The sequence below is a fragment of the Bactrocera dorsalis genome, chromosome 3 (genome assembly GCF_023373825.1).
Source record: "Bactrocera dorsalis isolate Fly_Bdor chromosome 3, ASM2337382v1, whole genome shotgun sequence".
NCBI classification, from domain to species: Eukaryota; Metazoa; Arthropoda; class Insecta; order Diptera; family Tephritidae; genus Bactrocera; species Bactrocera dorsalis.
In genome coordinates this window covers 38,840,277-38,860,620 of record NC_064305.1, presented here as the reverse complement: position 1 = coordinate 38,860,620, position 20,344 = coordinate 38,840,277, and the positions used below count along the sequence as shown (strand labels likewise).

General features: G+C 34.6%; 2 protein-coding genes across 6 annotated transcripts in view; one reads left to right on the top strand and one right to left on the bottom strand.

Annotated features, from left to right (window-relative positions):
• Positions 1-888: 888 nt before the first annotated feature.
• Positions 889-8,399, bottom strand: LOC105233007 (uncharacterized). Of its 3 annotated transcripts, none has more exons than XM_011214930.4 (8): positions 8,170-8,399; positions 6,825-7,059; positions 6,524-6,760; positions 6,368-6,462; positions 5,708-6,302; positions 4,572-5,639; positions 4,206-4,435; positions 889-3,774 (listed from the first exon to the last, which is right to left on the bottom strand). In XM_011214930.4, exons 1-8 carry the CDS (start codon positions 8,175-8,177, stop codon positions 3,606-3,608), a joined length of 2,637 nt encoding a protein of 878 aa, XP_011213232.2. In that variant the 5' UTR covers positions 8,178-8,399; the 3' UTR covers positions 889-3,605. The 3 variants fall into 3 exon arrangements, with proteins under 3 accessions (XP_011213232.2, XP_049308040.1, XP_011213231.2); XM_049452083.1 differs by lacking the exon at positions 8,170-8,399 and adding an exon at positions 7,573-7,592; XM_011214929.4 differs by lacking the exon at positions 8,170-8,399 and adding an exon at positions 7,152-7,478.
• A 330-nt stretch (positions 8,400-8,729) lies between these two features.
• The window catches only part of LOC105233008 (semaphorin-1A), a 21,113-nt gene continuing 9,498 nt past the window's right edge, over positions 8,730-20,344 (top strand). The window contains exon 1 of one of the 3 annotated variants that reach the window (XM_011214931.4): positions 8,730-8,883. The gene's annotated coding sequence lies outside the window, so the exon portion shown is untranslated. Of the gene's footprint in view, positions 8,884-8,906; positions 9,099-9,508; positions 9,903-20,344 lie in introns of those variants that run through there. The other 2 variants (XM_029553295.2, XM_011214932.4) reach the window with 2 other exon arrangements.

Genomic DNA, 20,344 nt, shown 5'->3' with positions numbered 1-20,344 from the left:
TCCAACAAAATTTTGATTCTTCACTCAATTTAGTTCATCGGCGTCAGGTCTATTGCTTGATAATTGGCAAGTTACGAGTCTCAGTGTTCTCTAAAATTATATCGAAAATCAGCTTTATGAAGCAATGCTAAGACTTTTTTTGTTATACTGACGAAAAAGTCCCAAATAAATGTCCTTCAGTCATATAGAGGTGACATAAAATATATAGCATTGCAATTGTCAGATCACGCTCATGTAAGGGTTACGCCGATTTTTCTTATTATTTATTATATTTACGATATTACCGTTTTTCACTTCACTTTGTTATATAATTTGTTTTAAATTATTAACATTAATTAATCTTTTTATTTCTATGCCAATCTTCGTGAAATACTGTTGTATAATCCATAAGGTTGTGTTTTAGCTTTATTTATCAAATATCATTAATATTAAATATCATTATGTCAATGTTGGATTATTATATTTGTTTAAAAATCACACAAATCTACAAACACACATACATATGCATCGAATGAATGTGAATAAAATTGTTTTGTTACTTATACGTAAGCAAAAAGCCAAAATTTACATAAATAAGTTTATTTGAAATTATATAATTAACGATAGATACGTATGTATGTAATAATGTTAACAATTGGTATGCTTCAATAGACACATAAGTGTTAAAGCATTTAAGTATAGAAAATTATAGCGAAAAAAAACTACACTTCAATATTGGGTATGCTGCTTTTGCTGGCTGCTAAGAACTTTTACTATTTATTTTTTTTTATGTATTTCATAAGTTTTTCGTCTGATTAACTATATATAAGTATATAAAAACTCACATATATAACAACATAACAAACTTGTTTTAGAGAATTGGGATTATTTAAAAGAAAAATACTGCCATTAATGTAATAAAATTCAATTTAATTATAAAGAAGAAACAAACATTTTCTTTAAGCGGTTTTAGCTCGAAACTAAAGCGTTTCACATTTTCACCACATTAATGTTAATAAAACAAAGATCAATATCTTAAAAATACAGTCCCATCGGAGAAATTATTTCAATTATATCAAACAGAATTTTGTACACTTCTAAACGCATCCGGAAACTATAGGTATAACATTAGCTGTCGTGGATTTCAAAAAATACATATGTATATATATTGGCGATTTGTCATATTTGACAATCAAAACGCTGAGGTAAAAGTAATATGTTGTAATACAAAATTGACGCTAAAATAATTGTTTCAGATTTCTTTTCTATTTTTGTTTACTGAAAAGTAACACCTATCTCACAGAAAGCCCCAAACTGACTTTTTATAAGTCTTACATCAACACTAATCATAACTACATATTATAGTCAAATCTTTCAGTTCACGCTTTTTATTTTCCTTTCGTTTTCTCTTCTTGTTAATAATTATGTCCTTACAACTTATTGAACGGCGTTGCGGGCGGCGTTCGGACAAGCAATGAGCTTTAATGAGGATAGTAATAAAAATAAATCCATTACATAAGCTGTTGGCAAAGACTATTATATTATTTTTGTCAATATTTTTTGATAAAGGATAAATAACAAAAATATGAAGAAGTGCCCGCAGCACTTCTTATTTTCTTTTGTTTAAAATTTCAGCGCAGCCATTACAAAAGAAATCTTCCGCAAGGTGCTGAACCCCAGATAAGTATAAGTGCATGCATTACTATATCTATGGTATACGCCACTGGGCTCCATATTCAATAAAACTTATGCAATTACTATTTAATTTTAATTTAATGAAATGGAATGGAATGTGTAATTGGCACCTTAAATTTTCTGGAACGTGATTTCTTATTTATAAAATATATATTTTTGTATGTGTATGTACTTATGTGTTTACAGTAAGAACCTCTTAAAATCATACTACTGTGGTCAAATCGAAAGGTGACTTTTTAATTTCTACTTCGTGTGTTATACGAATCGGTTAATTTTTTTTTGCTAAATTTCACGTCAAAATATTCATTAGTATTTGATATACGCGTGAATTCTTCGATCTTTACTATGTCTGAATTTATTGAACAAAGATGTGGGATAATGCACCATCTCATACTGCATAGGTTATTTGGGATCATGTCGTCACATTTTCAACTAATATCGTGCCGCAATCACCGCATTCGCCTGAATTACCTTCGTGTAACTTCAGCATAATTCACATGACCACTCCGAGGACACCGTTTTTACATAATTGAGGATTTAAAGCTGATTCGAAGAAGGCGTGATGGTCATCACGACGGAGGATTTTTCCAAGTGCTATGATGACTGGAACATTCGTTGGCGTAAGTGTATTTCAGCGGGAGGGGATTACTTTGAAGGAAATGAAATGGACAAAACCCACCTTTCAATTTGATCACGGTAGTATTATGAGATTCTAACAATATATGTTGCAAGTCTTCCCTTTTTGCAAAAAGCATTTATGGACAATTTCAAGGTACAAATTTCAAGCTAAAAACTGCACTCGTTTCTCTCATCTCTCTCCCTACTGCCCTTAATAGAGTTATAATAAAATAATTACAGCAAGAATATGTAGAGGTATTGCACAAAAAAATGGTGCAGTATTTTTACATTTACATATTCTATGTACATATATATGGAGGCTATTAGCGTAAAGGAGTAAAAAAATTTCTAAAAATCTTAGTCTATAGTTAACAAAATTTTAAACTGTGTAAATTGGACTTAAGTGTAGATATTCCATAAACATATAAATATATACTAAAAAAATGTTTACCAAAAAAATGTGTTACATTTGTCTGAAAGCGACTGCACAGCCGTCGCTTTTGTTACATTGGGATATTATGAGCACGAAAGGATGAAGAGTGTTTTAATAAAAAGAGTATACTGTTAGGCGCCATCGCGTAGTTTTAGTAGTTCAAATGCTAAGATATTATTTTTAAAAGGTGTTAAGCAAACAAAATTACCAAAATTAATAAATGTTCGATTGTAAAAAAAATTTGGTATAAATTGACATAAAACTTTAATAGGTAAATAATAAAATGTTAATAAAAATCAACAAATCTCTTCTATTCTCTGTTCTTTACAAAAAAATGTAGCATAACTTTTTGCGCTGCGAACTTAAATTTTTTATAAAGGAAAAATGTTCATATCTCAAAAAACCTTTATATTCTTTTACTTCTATTATAAAATACTTTTTTCATAATTAATATACTATTGTTGTTGTTGAAGCGACAGAAAACATCCCTAGTGTAAATTGCCTGTCTTGCATGCGCCTTTTAAATAACAATATTGAATATGTTTTAGTCGTGTTCACAAAAAGCAACAGCTACACTCTTAAGATTTTTTTACTTCGTGTCTAACATTTAATTTTTAAGTTTTGAGTACTATAGACAAAAATAGATAAAATATTTTGTATTTACTTAGAATTGCCGGCGCTGGGCTAGTGGCGCACTAATGAGTTTAAGTGAAACATATTTTTGTTGTTGCTGCGGCTACTGCTATTAAATAGTAATAAATAATAGTATTAATAGTAAATCTAGTCTAGTTTTCTAAATATCACTACTATAAAAATAAGCATAATACATTCCTTCAAACAATACTTTGCTACCTTACTTTCGGAAATACGTTTATCGAGTTTAAAATAAAATGTATGAATGATCACGTTCCAGATGCGTTTTGGCGCGCATCGCTACTTTGCCCATAGGATCGGAGGGTGGCGGTATGCCGTTGGTGGAATGTGCGGCTTCTTTGTAAAAGAATTCAGAACGACCAGACTTGTAGCCATAGTAGACTGCATCGTGTGATCTGAAAAAACAGGTATACATACATACATATTTTGGTTAATTATGTTTATATAAAGGCTCTTTCGTAAGATGCGTGGGTTGTGTCAGCAGACCCAGGCTCTTTCAAATCACGAAACTTATTTTCTCAAATCTTAGCTAAGAGGGTCCAGTAAATTTATTTTTGTTGTTTATTAGATATTAAAAGTTTAAAATAATAATAATTGTTAATATTTGTATCCTAAATAAAACAATAACTTTGAACAGTAGTGAGTAGCAACCTCGTCCACTACTCAACTATAATCAGCTAAATATACACAAATAACGGTTATTCTGGCCGATATTAGTAAAAGTGACCATATCAGTGCATACTCAGCAAAGTTTTGGCGATTTAAAGATATTAATTATTGCAAAACTATCGAAATCGAATATTCAAAAGCATCGGACGTTATTTACCTCAAAATCAAGTCAGAGATCTCATCGTTCGGCTGCAAATCTTGATGCATACATTCGAGTATATTCAATTCCATCGGATTCCATGGTCCATTACGCTCCAACGTATCCCATTTCGCATCGATGCTCATGAAACTGTAGGCGCCGTCACGCTTATCGCCTTCCACATTGACATTGAGTGTTTGATTTAAATGCGATTCCATATGCGGAAATTTAGCAACACAAACATCGAACTGAAAAAACATAATTAAGTAATAATTTAATGAATTAGATACATAAAAACAAATGCTAGATTATATATTTAATCATTTTTTTACAATAAAACATACACATTAATTTCTAAAACATTTTCAAAATGCATCAACTTACCATTTTCTGCACAACGGGCTGCTGGCACGCCGTTCCCTCCTCCATTAACAGCAGCAGGGTCATATTTTGCTGCCCACACATGTACAACTCCAGTCGCTTCAAACCATTCCTTGTGGACTGTGTGTTTGTAGAAAATGTCGCTAAGGCATCTACAGCGTCGTCACATATCAAGGAGTTGCGACGCGAGAATACTTTAGACGTATTTAGTGGCGTTTGTATTTCCACAGCGTTGACATCCCAAGCGCCGCTGCCGCTGTGCTCCTCATTCAACGCCAACACAGAGAGTTTGGCCATCAGCGGTGTGAGTGGCACACCACCAGTTTGCTTACGATTCGCTATAACAAATGGTGGTTCACGCTCATTGTTGGCTGTTACATCGGCGAGTGGCTTCAGTGGCAGGCTAAGTAATTTCTTATCAATTGGTGTTTTCGCTTTTGTCATCACGGTGGCTGGTTCAGTATTCAAGTTACGATCGGTTTTGAGTTGTGTGCTATTGCAATTATCGCCGAGATCCTGACGGCACAGCGATTCGTCTAGTTTTTTAAGCTCTTTATCGAACTCCGTGAATTCTTCAATGAGTTGTGCGATTTCTACCTCCTTTTTGGCACTGCCACTACCGCTGCCATTATCCGCCCACAAGCGATAGTATTTTTCTATGAACTCTTGAAAGAGGCTACGCGAAATTGGTTGACCATTCTCATTGAAAACGGGATAGGTGGGATCGGTTATGGTGCGGGATGTGCGATTATTCTCATCAGAGTTGTCGGAATTTTGCTCCGCTTCAACATCATCGTCATTCTCGATAAAATCCGGAGATTCCATGGCCTCAATGCCGCTAATGCTGCCATTGCGATTGACGTCAGTCTTAAAGCTATGCGAAAATTGTTTGAGTGATAATTTCTTCGAGATCTTTTTGAGTGAATCTTGCAAGTCGGTGAAAGAGTTGCGCCGCTCCATTTGCTTATTGGGATTAGCAATAAAATTTTGAAAGAATTTCTCAAAGTCAAATTTTACCGAATTCCGTCGGTTGGCACCTTGTATTTTCTGCTTATTCGAGTTGCTCTCATCCTGCCAAATAATAGTTATATATAGTTATATTTGAATAATTTTCATTTTCAAACCACTTTTATACTCACCTCTGGATTAGCACAGATGGACATAATGTTCCCTACTTGCAGAACTTTATTCTCAGTCATTGGTGTGGAACAAACACTAGTACGCCCAATAAATTCCGGATACGAATCAGTCTCATCGAAATTTATCGAAGCAATGCCTGATTCAGGCAGCTCTTTCGAACTGCCCATACCGTTGCGAACACGCAAAGGCAAGTGTGTGGGGCGTATCAGCATTGATTTTGAACGTACTGCAGTGAGTGTTTGCCCCACCTCCTTCTCCTCCTCCGCAAGTTCACCTGCCACACCACCGGCTGTGCTGTTCTCCTCTGGTATGTGGGTGAAAATTAACGATTTATCGCGTTTCAGTTTACGCTTTGCATACTGAAACGGAAACAGACCCTGTGACAGTTGTGTGGTCTGTAAAGTTTGAGCGCGCTGCGCATCTGCTGCTAATCGGTTATATTGTGGCACATCCACATAAACCACTAGCATTTGTACGCCGTTGGGTATGTGAAAATCAGTTATGTATATCTGTTCGGCGGTAGTTCGTATGTGCAACGGATCAGTTAAAACAAGCTGCTTAGTTATGGTATCGCCCAATTGAGACGCAACCACTCTAGAAATTAATAAGATTGATGTGTTTAACCATAAAATCTCCAATGTGAATATAACACTACACACTTGTTATGGTAAAGTACGGCGCCGCCCAATATGCCCGTGGTCTGCTGACAGCACTGTAATGTTTGTATGGCATCCAAAAATATATTGCTAGCCGTCTGTAAGCAAATGGGAGTGGTTAATTAATTAAATTATACATGTTATTTCAAAATTACAAACCTTCGGCATACGCAGCTTGGGTACGTTTTGGAAAATATGTCCGTTACGTTGCAAAATCGGCAGATATGTTTCGAAAATGTGATATAGCTTTTCGGAGAGATTCTTATATTGCACTTGTTGTGGAAACTGATCGAAGAGACTTTGCAAATCACGATGGAAGAATTTCACAAGAGAGGCAAGCAAATCAGCACGTTTTTCGAGTAAGTAATCTGAGATGTTGCGGTCTGTGCCGACAACCTAGAGATCCATAAATTTATTTATTAAGGCAAATAAATTTCAACTTGTTGAAAAATACACTAACCAAGGTAAATCTACCAAATTCCTTTAACACAAATTTACCGTTTTGCAAAGCCATAATTTTCGGTTTGCAGAAACAGTCTTTTAGGAAGTACGATGTACCCATTAGTTGCCCACAAAGCGCCACTTTCTGTGTGTCTGATACCCAACTTGGGTGAAAGTAGAGAACTGCTTTCACCGGATCATCTGCTTCGTCCTTGAGACATTCTGTGTCATAGACGAAGACAATCATTGTCTCCCTGTAAATATATCAAAATATATAGTTTAATTTCTTTAGATGTTTAAAGAAATAACTGCTTTTAGTCATCGACTTTTAAACCGACAAGAGTACCTCTCCTCTTTGTTTCTTTTCTTGGCCCGCTCCAGTTTAGGCCAACGCAAACGTAAAGGCTTACGGAAACCACTGAACATTTTTATATTTTTGTGTTCGAAAGCCTACAATTTTATATTGACATTAAGAACAACAGAATTTAATAGACTTTAGTAGCTTTGTCAGATTTGTAGTATTGGCTTATTGGCACAATCGCGACTAAATGAGCGTTTATCAACTTGGTAGTGATAAAGCTATTTGCTATTTACACACTACAGCACGTCACCAAAGTGAAACTGATAACACTGTCCCTTCTATTTTTCCCGCAGTTACCTCTCGTACCAAAGCAGCTAGTATCACGATGGTTGAAATACAATTATGTTTGTCTCCAAACTCATTCTAAGAATATAATCAGTAACACAGTACAAACCAATTAAATTACCATTTACTAAACGTATTCCTCCTCGCAGACAGAGAGTCTATAGTTGATTGAGAGTATTTCAAGAGTCATGGGAAATAATAAGGCGTGTTCCCATTATCGTGGGGTGGGGGAGGGTAAACAAATAGCAATTAGCCGATTGAAATATGAGAAGACATGAAGTAAAGTTGAATGAATAACATTCTTGCCCGTTTATGTTGTTATTGTTATTGTGAATGAAGTGAGAGGAGGGGCTAGGCATATCAATTATACTAGAAGCCCACTATGATTTTTTTATATGAATATTGTTATTGCAGCTGTCAGTATGGATGCACTTAAAAAAGTAAACACAACTATATTGCGAGCATTTGCATTATAAAAAGGAAATGGTGAAAAGAAGATGTAGGGCAAGGGTGAATAGAATAGATATTTTTCCACAAAAAAAAAAACATATAAAACCCTTTTATATGCAAGCGCATTTGTTTGAACAACCATTTTTCTATTAATATTGGTTTATTATATTTCCAATCAACAAATCATTTTTATCAAGGTGTGTATGGCAGGTCTCCATCACTATGGAACCGTCGTTATTAATAACACATAATATACACAATCACTTACTTAGCCATACTTATAGATTTGACTTTTTCCACAAAAGAGTCCGCACAATTAACAAATCTTTGTACTTTGGTTGCAATATATTATTTTTAATTTAGCATATTCGAAATTGCAGAATATTTTAAGTACTACACGAATTTTTAATTTTAAATTCCACAGCACGGCTGGACGATACCAAGAGGGTTGAAATTTTTCTTATCAGTGCAAGTTCTACTTATCCGAAATGTCAAAATTAATAATTTATCGATTTTTAAATTATAAGTTGAGAGCCGCTGTGGTGCTACAACAGTGAATTAACAACTTTTGGAGAACAGTTCACAGTTGTGGCGAATTAATTGAAAGTTTAGCAAACGGAATTATAATTAAAAAATAAATAAAAGATATAAAACTATAAATTTATAAAACTGTAATATTTAACAAATCTAGTCATGTAAAAAATACTTATTAAATAATAATGATTTATTGAGATCATAAAAGATTCCAATTGTTATAATAGCTAAATATATTTAACAGCATATGCAACCCTGTGAAATATATATGCCCACTCTGGTGTCTGGGCAAATTCATCCACTTTATGTATAGATACAGAAGACATAGAGAGTGATTTCAGCTATGGCCACCGACGCACTCAAATGAATTAAATTGTGCTAAAGATTTGTGTTTTGTTTGTTTGTTGTTTTAAATTAATTAATATTTTAAAGTTTTCTCTAATTTTTGGTGAGTTCTAAGTGCAATTAAAGCTTTGAGTAAACAATATATCAATTGTAACTGTGCCTATTAGTGGAAAATAAAGTAGCAAAACCAGTTGAAAGTGCAGGAAATTGGGACTCATTACCCATTTTCCTATGTTCTTCGAGCTGCTTATACTGGACGCTGCAATAAAACGTACATATGTGTGTGTGCCCGCTAGCGTCGTGTTGGTTTTTATTTGTGTATGTATGGGTGCGAGTTTTGTATATATTTTTTTGTTGTAATTCAAACAGGTTTTGCTGGAGTACGCTACTGGCAAACATGAAAACTAAAAACAATCAAGCGTAGTGTAGTGTGGGGCAACAACAACAACAAGCATACTTAATGTATGCATAAAAGAAGAAACATAAAATAAGAAAAGAAGAAATAACGTCAACACCGTAGCTACAACGATACTATTGACGACAGCTACGACTAGTTGACAATGTTTGTGGTGTTGGTGTTACTTTTGTGCATATTGAACGGGGGGGACAAGGCGATGTGAAGTGACAAACCAAAAAAAAAAAACTCGTCATAAGTGGGACCACAGGTGAATTGGAGTGGATTGCTTTAAGGCGGGACCCACACGCTCTACTCGAGGGATAACTCGTATGAGAGCGTGTTCGCTCGTCTATTGCTTATTAAATTGTTGACTGACTGGCTCACTAGTTGAGGCAGCTATTGAAGAGCAGCATACAGAACTAAAAAAGAATAGAAATAGAAGAGTTGAATAAAAAACAATTAATGAAACTATTGAACAAACTAGTATCGAAGTCAAAGGTGCAGAAGGAGACATGTTTGCTTGGGTTGAGTGTTGGCGGTAGTGCTGAGATACAATTGGCAGTCGCGGCAATAATAGAGCAACTCTAAAAGTGGCAATAACCATTTAAATCGTGTGGATAAAAAACTACAGCCTGATGCTTTAAACTTCTATGTTTGCATTTTACTGTTATAATAATTTACGTCTCAAGGGTAGTTGCGACGTTTTGTCTACCAAATTAAATATGGTTTGTGTGGTTTTTCATAAATGTGATTTGCAAACTTGTACAATTTATAAACTGCATACGGTGTCATATACAATTTTATATATTTCAATTTATAATGGAGAAAAGCTACCATATCTTATGATGCTGTATGGATAGTTAGATTAGTTGGTGTTTAAATTTATGAGAAAATTACTCATAACGGAAGGAATGATGAATTGCTGCAGCATTACCAATCAGTAACTCTTCCGGCTACGTTTTTTGCTCTATAAATTATCCATACAATATAAGTATGTATGTAAATAATGTATACAATCATCTTTAAAACACTAGTTATTCAAACACCCGCTGCGAATCGTCAACTGTTCATGCTACTTTTGGACTGTAATTTTTGTGATTAGCATTTTTATCAATTAGCGGATGCGCGAACGTGACGTGTTGCGATTTCAAGTACAACTATAAAAGCAGAACTGAGCTCGAATTTGGGTCTTGAAATTTACATACTATAATACAAATTTACATATTTCATTCATGGTTTTGGGAAGTAGCAAAGTACAGCATCTTGTCGGTAACTTATCTGGGCAAAGTATTATGTGTGGGCGCTGGCAATGAATATGAATTACCTATACATCGTATGCGAACTATACTATAAATCTGGTACATAGTATTAAATATCTCTCCAACTAGTAGTACTCATTAAAGTATGATCTTACTGAGCGTCAAAAATAAGTAAACAGCAATTCTATCAATATTAAAGTGTTTACTACAACGCAGTTTTTAATATAATAATTAAAATTTTTATTATAGAATTCAAGGCTTATATTATAAGAGTTTAACTTAGTATTAATAATAAAGACAACTAAACACAGCCAAAAATAATTCACTTAAAATAAAAATACTCTTGTTTTTTTCGAGTGAAAAAAAAGTAAACAGTGGCAACAGCCCTTATTTGTTTTTAATACCTATTTCGGGGAAGCGCCAAATATCATTTGGAAACCGTTACTATTTAAAAGAGTGAGTGTAGTAAAACATATTTTTTTGTCATTATTTTTTTTTTTTTTTGAGAGTAAGTCGCTAAAATATCAAATTTGTAATGGGTAAGCGAACAATCACTGAAACGGTTTAAAAATCATATTAGACTTGCATACAAAAGGTAATCAGAGAAATAGTTGGAAAGACACTATTACACAATAAAAAAAAAATATTTATAAACATGGTAAACATCAGACTGTCGAAAATTTGTCACGACCAGCCCGACTATTGCAAAAAAATCGGTTGGCATGGACGAGTACTACGCCAAATACCGCTACATCAAAGGCGAATCATTAGATGAACATGGAATTTTCAAAAAAGTATACAAATCAGGCTGAAAACTTCTGGGAAAACATTTTTTATAGGGACAAAAGCGAATTCGAAATATTTGAATCGAAAAAATCTCCCAAAATTTGGCGATCCAAAAATAAAGACTTTAATGATAAGTGTGTTATCAACCTACGGTTGAGGATCGGTTATGGTCCGGGGTTGAATGACAGCATCTGGTGTTGTCAATTTGGTTTTTATTGAGTCCACGATTAACAAATTGGATTATTTCAACATTTTAAAAAATAACGATGTTCAAAGCATTGAAAAATTAGGACTATCAGGAAACTGGATCTTTCAACAGGACAAAAATTATTAATGAGTGGCCGTTATATCGATCACCAAAACTCTGGATAACTTTCCACAGACCCCAGACATTAATCCTATCGAGCATCTGTGGGAGCGTCTTGACCGAAAAATCAGGCAGAAGGGCATTTCAAGTAAGGACAACCTAAATAAGGCTTTGATTGAAGAATGGAGCAAAATCTCCAAAGAATTTACAACAAATGTTGTAAGAATCTATGCCTAGAAGATTAACTGAGGTCCTGAAGTCCAATTAAGTTAATGTACATATATTTTAACTTTTATGAACTGTTTACTTTTTTTTACGCGAAAAAACTAGAGTATTTTTACTTTAAGGGAATTATTTTTGGCTGTGTTCAGTTTTTGTTTATTATTTATACTAAGTTAAACTCTTATAATATAAGCCTTTAATTCTGTAATACAACTTGTTGTTATTGATAGAACTGCTGTTTAAGTACTTATTTTTGACGCTCACATTATATTTGCATATGTACCGGATAAACCTTTGGCACAATTCCGATTTCTTTGCCGCCGCGATTTGAATGTAACGTTGGAAGGAGGAAGGTCCTCCTGATTAAAAAATATAGAGGGTTACAACCTTTATATGTGCTCATACGTAAAAGTAAGTCAAATAAAATGGATACAAGAATCATGTTATCAGCATTCTATAAAGTGAAGTTTGTACATTCATTGAATATTCTTGTGATAGTTGTATACCAAACCTCAGCAATATACAATTTGCTTTTTATACATTGCAAGCACCTGCGTATTTGAGGAAATAAGAGTTATAAATTCAATAATTGGTTAACTATAAAAGGCGTGATTCATATGGAACACGCGCAGTTTTAATAGCAATCATTATTGACACATATTGTTGTGTGTTGGAATGTTAATCGCATTTTTAATAGAAAATCAAGTAAGGAAGCTACGTCCGAGTGTAACCAAAAATGTTATTGTATCAAAGACAAAATATTGGCTTGCCAAATAATTTTATAATTATGAGTCACAGACTAACCGACATAATCAATATTCTGTATGAATCCCACCGAGAGTTTTCCTATATGAGGCCATTGATCACATTTTATCCATTTTTAACAACACTCAATTTATTTCCAGAAAAAGATTTCTATGATCTCGGGTGTTAAATTTGATGTGTCTTTATCACACTTTTAGTAGTTTTTTTAAATAACTGGTATATATATGGAATGATGTATGAGATATACGACGACATTGACATGGTTCAGCCAATTAAAAGACGGAACCCGACCTGACGTTGAGCAACACCAAAAGCTCCGTCAGGATCGGGAAGGACCTCTCCGAGCCGCTTGATATCAAACGAGGTTTCAGATAAGAGGACTCTCTTTCGTGTGACTTTTTTAACATACTTCTGGAGAACTGCAGAACTAAACCGAGAAAGTACAATCTTCTATAAGAGAGTACAGCTACTGCGTATGCTGTTTTCTCCAGAATGAATAAGGCTGCGAAGCGAATGGGTCTGGAGGTGAACGAGGGCAAGTCGAAATACTTCCTGTCATCAAACAAACACTCGCGACTAGGCACCCACGTTACTGTTGACAGTCATAAGTTATAGACAATTCGTCTATCTTGGAAGCAGCACCAACACCAACAACAATGTCAGCCTCGAAATCCAACGTAGAATATCTTTTGCCAACACGTGCTACTTCGGACTAAGTATTCAATTGAGAAGTAAAATCCTCTCTCGACGAACAAACACAAAACTCTATAGTCACTTATTATTCCCGTCCTGCCATATGGTGCAAAGGCATGGACGATGACAACATCTGATGAGTCGACGTTGCGAGTTTTCGAGAGAGAAGGACTCCGAAAGATTTATCGTCATTTGTGCTTTGGAAGGACCAGGTGAAAGACCTGGTTTCGCTTGGAACCTCCAATTGGCGCCACCTTACGAAAAGAAGAAACGACTGGACGTCGGTTGTTGTTGTTGTTTTAACGGATATGCTAATCCCCGTTAGGGTGGTAAGGGTCATCTGTGTTGTCGTCGAGGTCATCTAACGGTAGGCCCAGACTGGACGTCGGTGTTAAGAAGGAAATGAAGAATTCCCGATACTTTATTGACAGTGTGTATACATATACATATGTACATAAAATTAAATCTTTTCTTCTTCTATACTGGCGTAGAAACCGCTTACGCGGATATAGCCGCTTAACACTGGACGTCGGTGTTAAGCGGCTATATCCGCGTAAGCGGTTTCTACGCCAGTATAGAAGAAGAATAAGATTTAATTTTATGTACATATGTATATGTATGCACACTGTCAATAAAGTATCGGGAATTCTTCATTTCCTTCTCCTATCTCCCGTTTATATGGAAGATAGATATGTACAATTATTTTCTAGGTTGGTACAACTGTCCTTAAATTATGATGCCAAAAACTAGCGCGATCTGTCAACCAGTGTGTTTACAGCAGCTGTTTATGTCAGTCGACCTCAGTAATGTTTGTCGAATTTTAAAATTTAAATCAACGTATTTGTGCTAAATTTTGGCCAAACACTCAACAAATATCATATTCACCTGATACTGCCCCCTGTGACTTTTACCTTTTTCCACACTGAAATATCCACCTCGGGGAACACGCTTCATCTCAATTGAAGACATCAAAATAATTAGACGCGAGAGCCGAAGGCTATCCCGGAAAGTGCCTATAAAAATTGTTTTTACGATTTGAAGAAGCCTTGGCACATGCGCATCGCTTTGAAGGCGATAAAAGAAATCTGGATGACGATTGAAAATATTTCGTTTTATTTATAAATTCCCGACAGTTTCTGGACAGGCTCGATTATTACAAAAGGACAGTAGGTGAACAAAACTATTATACTGGTCCTCAACTACGCCGTACCAATATGGTCGCCTGGATGCAGTGGAACGCAGATGAAGAAGCTTCAGACCTACCTAAGCCAGACGAAGAGCTCGTGTTGCCGCGAGAATCGTAAGTGTTCCTTGCGCAGCTTCGTTCCGGATATGTAGCAAGCTAAACTCCCACTTGTTCAGAATAGACCCCGACATATCCAACAAATGTCCTACGTGCAATGAATCTCCGCATGACACTGGCTCCGCCAATCCCACTCGTCCAACACACTTTTCCCTTTGGTCCGACCCCGTTGAAACAGCACGTTTCCTGGGCCTGCCGCTAGATGACAACTTAGATAATCCTCACCATCCTAACGGGGACTAGATAACACCATTATACTGTCTGTTCCAAGGTGTGGCGTGAGTATAAGAAGTACAATAGAAAGTAAAAGATAATTAATTTTCGGGGAAAACAAATTTTTGGCCAGTCCAGCCATGTTTGGGTATACATATGTGCATGTATGTAAATACTTTTATAAACAATGATGAAGAAGAAATACAATTTGGCATTGAAATTTTCCATAAGCTTCCACAATTTATATTTACCTTAAATTTTTGCTAACCAAAACATTTGTTGCTATATAAATTAGCATAACATAACAGTGATTATTACTATTTAATTCTACATTTTTATACTCTTGCAACCAGTTCCTACAGATTATTATAGTTTTGTTCACCTAACGGTTGTACGAACCACCTAAAACTAAGCGAGATAGATAAGCGGTTATAGTATATACAGTAGAATCCCGATTATCCGGATCAAATAAAACCAAGGGTATTCCGTATAATCGAAAATCCGGATAATCGATTTCAAAGCAAATCAAACAATATTTAAATTACATATAATAAAGTTTTATTATGTAATAAGTTTTACAAGTGTAGTTTAGATAATATGTACGATATATAAAAACCGAGCTATAACGATAAATAATGTATTATATAATGCCTATATAATTTAAAATTTTGGTTGGAAATAACTTGTTATTGGTCTTTGACGTAAAGAATCACATCGTTTCATCGCGGCCAAGCCCCTGATGCGTTTCAGTTGTAACAACTGAATGGGATCCGATTGACAACTAGAGCCGAGACGAATGAGTCCGGATAATCGGATATTCGGATAATCGATGTTCGGATAATCGGGATTCTACTGTACATACATATATATAAATGATCAGGGTGACGAGAAAAGTTGAAATCCGATTGACTGTCTGTCTGTCCGTCCGTGCAAGCTATAGCTTGAGTAAAAATTGAGATATTATTGAAACTTGGTACACGGGTTTCTTAGTACAAAAAAAGTTCGAGTTTGTAGATTGGCGTAATCGGACCATTGCCAAGCCCACAAATTGCCATTAATCTGCTCACTTCTCATATAACGGTAATGTTCAAAACTACTAATAGATACATAAATCAAAAACTAAATGCGCCAGAAATGTGAAAATTTGTCGGCAGGATGGTATGACAAGGCTCTAGTGGAGCCGGTGTAAAAATTGGACGATGAGCGGGGCACCGCCCACTTTTTGGTGAAAGATATGAATCTTATCATACCCTACTGACCGATTTCGACAAAATTTGGTACGTGGCATTCTTTTCATAATCTTATCGTTATAAACGTTGTGAAATGAGCGAAATCGGACAATAACCACGTATACTTCCACTTGTAGCACAATTTTAAATTCCACTTGATTCTTTCACTTTTTAGTACACAAATCAAGATGTTTTTAATATAACGGAATAAAATTTTACAGTAATGATTTCCTTAAAGTATGCCATCTTAAGACCAAAAATTATTCAAATCAAACAAAAACTGTTCAAGCCCCTATGTACCGAATATTTGGACCCCAGTATCTATAGTTTGACTTTTGATTGAATATATTGGTCAATGTCTGAGATATCTAATTAAAATTTAGGGATGGTACTTCTCTAGCAATGGTATGTGTGTCAAGTGTTGAATTGGATTAATACTTCCCTTAGCCCCCCTATACCCAATATAAAGATAATGAACTTCCAGGTGACCTTGTACCGCATATATCGGCCAATATGTGAGTCATCTCAATAAAATGAGCTAGCGTGTTGTTCTCATAACAGTGTATTTTTGTGCCTAAAATAGATAAATTTGAGCGAAAATTTGAATTGGCCTCCATATACCTAATATCAAGAGTTTTGAACATACGGCTGACCTTACTTTATATGATTGGTTCTACATTTTAAAGTATTTCCCTGACTTTGATTCTTGCGAGTTGTAAGAGTATAAAGTGCTCGGCTGCACCCGAACTTACCCCTTCCTTACTTGTTTCTTTTAATTTTTCCACCACCCAAAAGAGTAAAAGTGTATGAGTCATGCCTCAGTTCATTGTGCTATAGAGTGTAACTTTTCACCAATTGTGGTTGTCTATTGTTGAAGTGGTTGCAATTGTAAAAAGAAATTTGGTAGGTAGCATTAACTACCGATGGCATTAACAATCGTTGACGTTTGAGTGCGAAGCAGTAACCCAATCGTGAGAATACAAAAATTTGTGCAATTGACACGTTTGAGAGTTTTGACATTGAAAATCATTACTATTATTTATGTATTGTAATTAACGTTCATTTAGTGGTATGTTATATGACGTTCTTGAATATTTTCTTTGAACTCATTTGCGACGTAGGCGTGAGTTGTTTCAATCGAGATTTAGAATAAAATTTTAAATATTGTTAAGTAATATTTAATTCATTTGGAATATAAAATCAGAAGCAAATAAAAAAATACTGTAATAAGAAACGTTGTCACGGTATAAGTATAATTTAAATCACTAGAATATAACATAATCAAATCTACATAAAAAAATGCTTTTTAAAACAGGTGTGAGTAAAAATTAAGCCGCTATAAATTATACAGCATATGCATCTAGCGTTCAAAAGTGGAGCACGGTATCTGCATATGCACCAAATGTATATTCATATGTACATAAGTAAATAAATAAAAATAAACGCACAAGTGGAGTAGTTTGATAGGAGAACAAAAAAGAGAAGGAAGTGTAGAGATAAATAATTGTGTACAAAAGCATTTTCACAAACCTTTACATTTGTACAGAATTGCGCATATGCTCATTCGGTAAGCTAAATTATCGAACATATGGATGGGCTCACGTTTTAAATACAATAAATACTTTGTATGCAAAACATTTGTACAGTACACTTCTTTTTCGGTTTGAGCTGTTTCATATGGCTATCAAGTAAACATACTAGGTAGTTGATTCTGTATATGTATATATGTATGTACATATTTGTAGAAATTTTATATCTTCTTCTTCTTGGGTTGAGAAATTAAGTGCTAAGAAAGCTAAACTAGTGTGAGATGAGCCAATTTCTTGGCACTTGAACATTTGGTTATTACACATTTAAATATTTTATTGAAAATCTATTAAGCTTAAAGTTTTTATTTAAAATATTTAAGGAAACTTACATTGTGCAGTTCTAAGTGCACAAAATTTAATGTTACTTTTTCTATTTTAAAAATAGTTGCGAGTTGTTTTTTGTATGATCTTATTATGATCAAATTAAGAATAAATCGAGTTGTAGTGCAAGGTTTATATCTAAATATTTATTTGAAATGCAAGTGAAACAAGATTAAGAGTTTTTTATGTTTACCATATCTTAATCGAGTTATTATAATGCACTTTTTACACATTTTTATTTAAAAAACTTATTTTAATTGTTGGACAGGCTTGCTTATCCTGTGTTAAGTCAAAAGTTATATATAGTTAAATATAGTTATTAAATATTTTTGGGTTTGTTAAACCTTTGTCAGTGTATCAAATGTAATAAAATTTCCCATTACTCACTGCACGTAAGTTTTTTTCTTGTATCCGCTTGACAGTTTTTCGGAATACCACAATCGTAAGATAACATGGCATTTTCATTGTGAAAAGCGGAAAATATTGCCATGTAATCCTCACAATCGAACCGATCAAATCTCAAAGTAAACATCAGAGATAAAGAGATGTCCAACTCCTCTCTCACTGGAAGTGAGAGAGCAATTGCTAAACGTCAAAACCTACTGAACTTTGACAGCTAATCGAGTTCAGTAGGTTTTGACGTTTAGCAATTGGAAACGAGCGATGGCCAGATTGAAATCCCGCCAAATTATTGTTCGAATGGAGACATTTTTCATTTGTTTGTCTCCATTTGTAACGGCCATTAGTTCGAAGAATACCGAAGGCGAAACAGCACGCAGATTGAAAGATGTGAGTATATTTTAATTTTTATTAAGTAAATTTGCATTTATTTAATACTTTTTTATTTTATTTTACAGATAAAATGCCGAAAACAACCAGCAGTTGGAAGAAATGTGTTGCTGGCTGCAGCGATGGAGGCAGAATATTTAGCTTTCCAAACAGTGGAACGGATCTCGAACGGTGAGTGAAAAACATTAAATAGTGCAAAAAGTGTTTGTGAAAAATTTTGATAAAATCAGTGTTTCAATTGTGCAATGAGTAATTTTGGATAATGAAATTGAATTCCCGTGTCTTTTTAAATGTGATGTGCTGAACAAGTAGAGCGCGACAGACTGCAAGCAACATCTGTCAAATATTAAAATACACACGTTCTTACGGACACAGTTATGTAGTCGTGCAGCTGCCTCAATAACTGTGTCCTTAAGAACCTGTGTATTTTAATATTTGACAAATGTCGCTTGCAGTCTGTCGCGCTCTACTTGTTCAGAGCGTAACTGTCAATTTATTGCCATTGCCGTTATTTAATTAAATAAATTATTTTAAAGTAAATAATTGAATATTTATGACAGTTATAAAAAAGTCGTACTTTAAATATTCATTAAATATACACTTTTTGCACTATTATTATTATTATTATACATATTTCATAATTAAATTTTTACCTTTTTGTATTTTATTTTGTTTCTTTTAATAGGCGTAAATGTTGGCTCAAACGTTTAGGTGTTTTTGAAGATCTAAGCGAAAAAACACCTAAACACATTTTTGCGTGCGAGCGGCATTTTTCGAATGAAATGCGTAACGCGAAAAAATTGCGTCCGAGAGCCGTTCCGGACATAAATTTAATTGATGAGCCAATATTTAACGCCCCAAATTCTGAAAATATAATTGAAATAGGCGTTGAAGATTTTTTTCCCCAAATGGAAGGAACTGCCTCAAATGCAACCGGTGCATCGAGGCAGCTGCTTCCACTTTTAGAAAGGGAAGACCGGGAAAATATTTTAGAGCCTCTGCCACTTCTTGAGGAGGAACTACTAAAGAGTAGTGAAAAGGCCGCGCAAACAGGTAGGGGTCTGACAGCAGGGACAGATAGAAAAAAAAAATTGAGAGAAGAAAATAGAATTTTAAAAATAAAATTAGACGAAAAAGAACAGGAGAATAGGAGTTTAAAAGCTCAGTTGGTCCAAATGGCAACTGAATTAGAAAGATGTAGGGACATGTTAAGAAGTAGTTCTTTTAGGGAAGAGTCAGATCCTCTTGAGATAGTTTGCAGCAAAGTTCCTCCTCAGTTAGGTGCTTGTATTATGAGTAGTTTTTTAAATAGTAGTCGCCAAAATCACGGTCGGCGATATGATAGTTTTTTTAAAACTTTAGCTTTGGGTGTATTTTTTTTATCGCCAATCGCTTATCGCTACCTAAAGCACCAACTTAGTTTTCCCTCAGAAAATACCTTACATAATTTTGTCGCAGATTGGCCTCGTTTCCCAGGTTGCACCCAAAGCAGCATAAAGTCTTTACAAATTAGGAGTAAGGGATTTTCTTTCGAACAAAAGTTCATATCAGTTTCTTGTGATGAAATGTCACTGAAATGTCATTTGCAGTATGATAGGAAATTTGATAGGGTGATAGGTCTTGAAGATTACGGCGATGAAAATCGCACATCTAGAATAGCCACAACTGCAATGACCATAATGGTGCAAGGT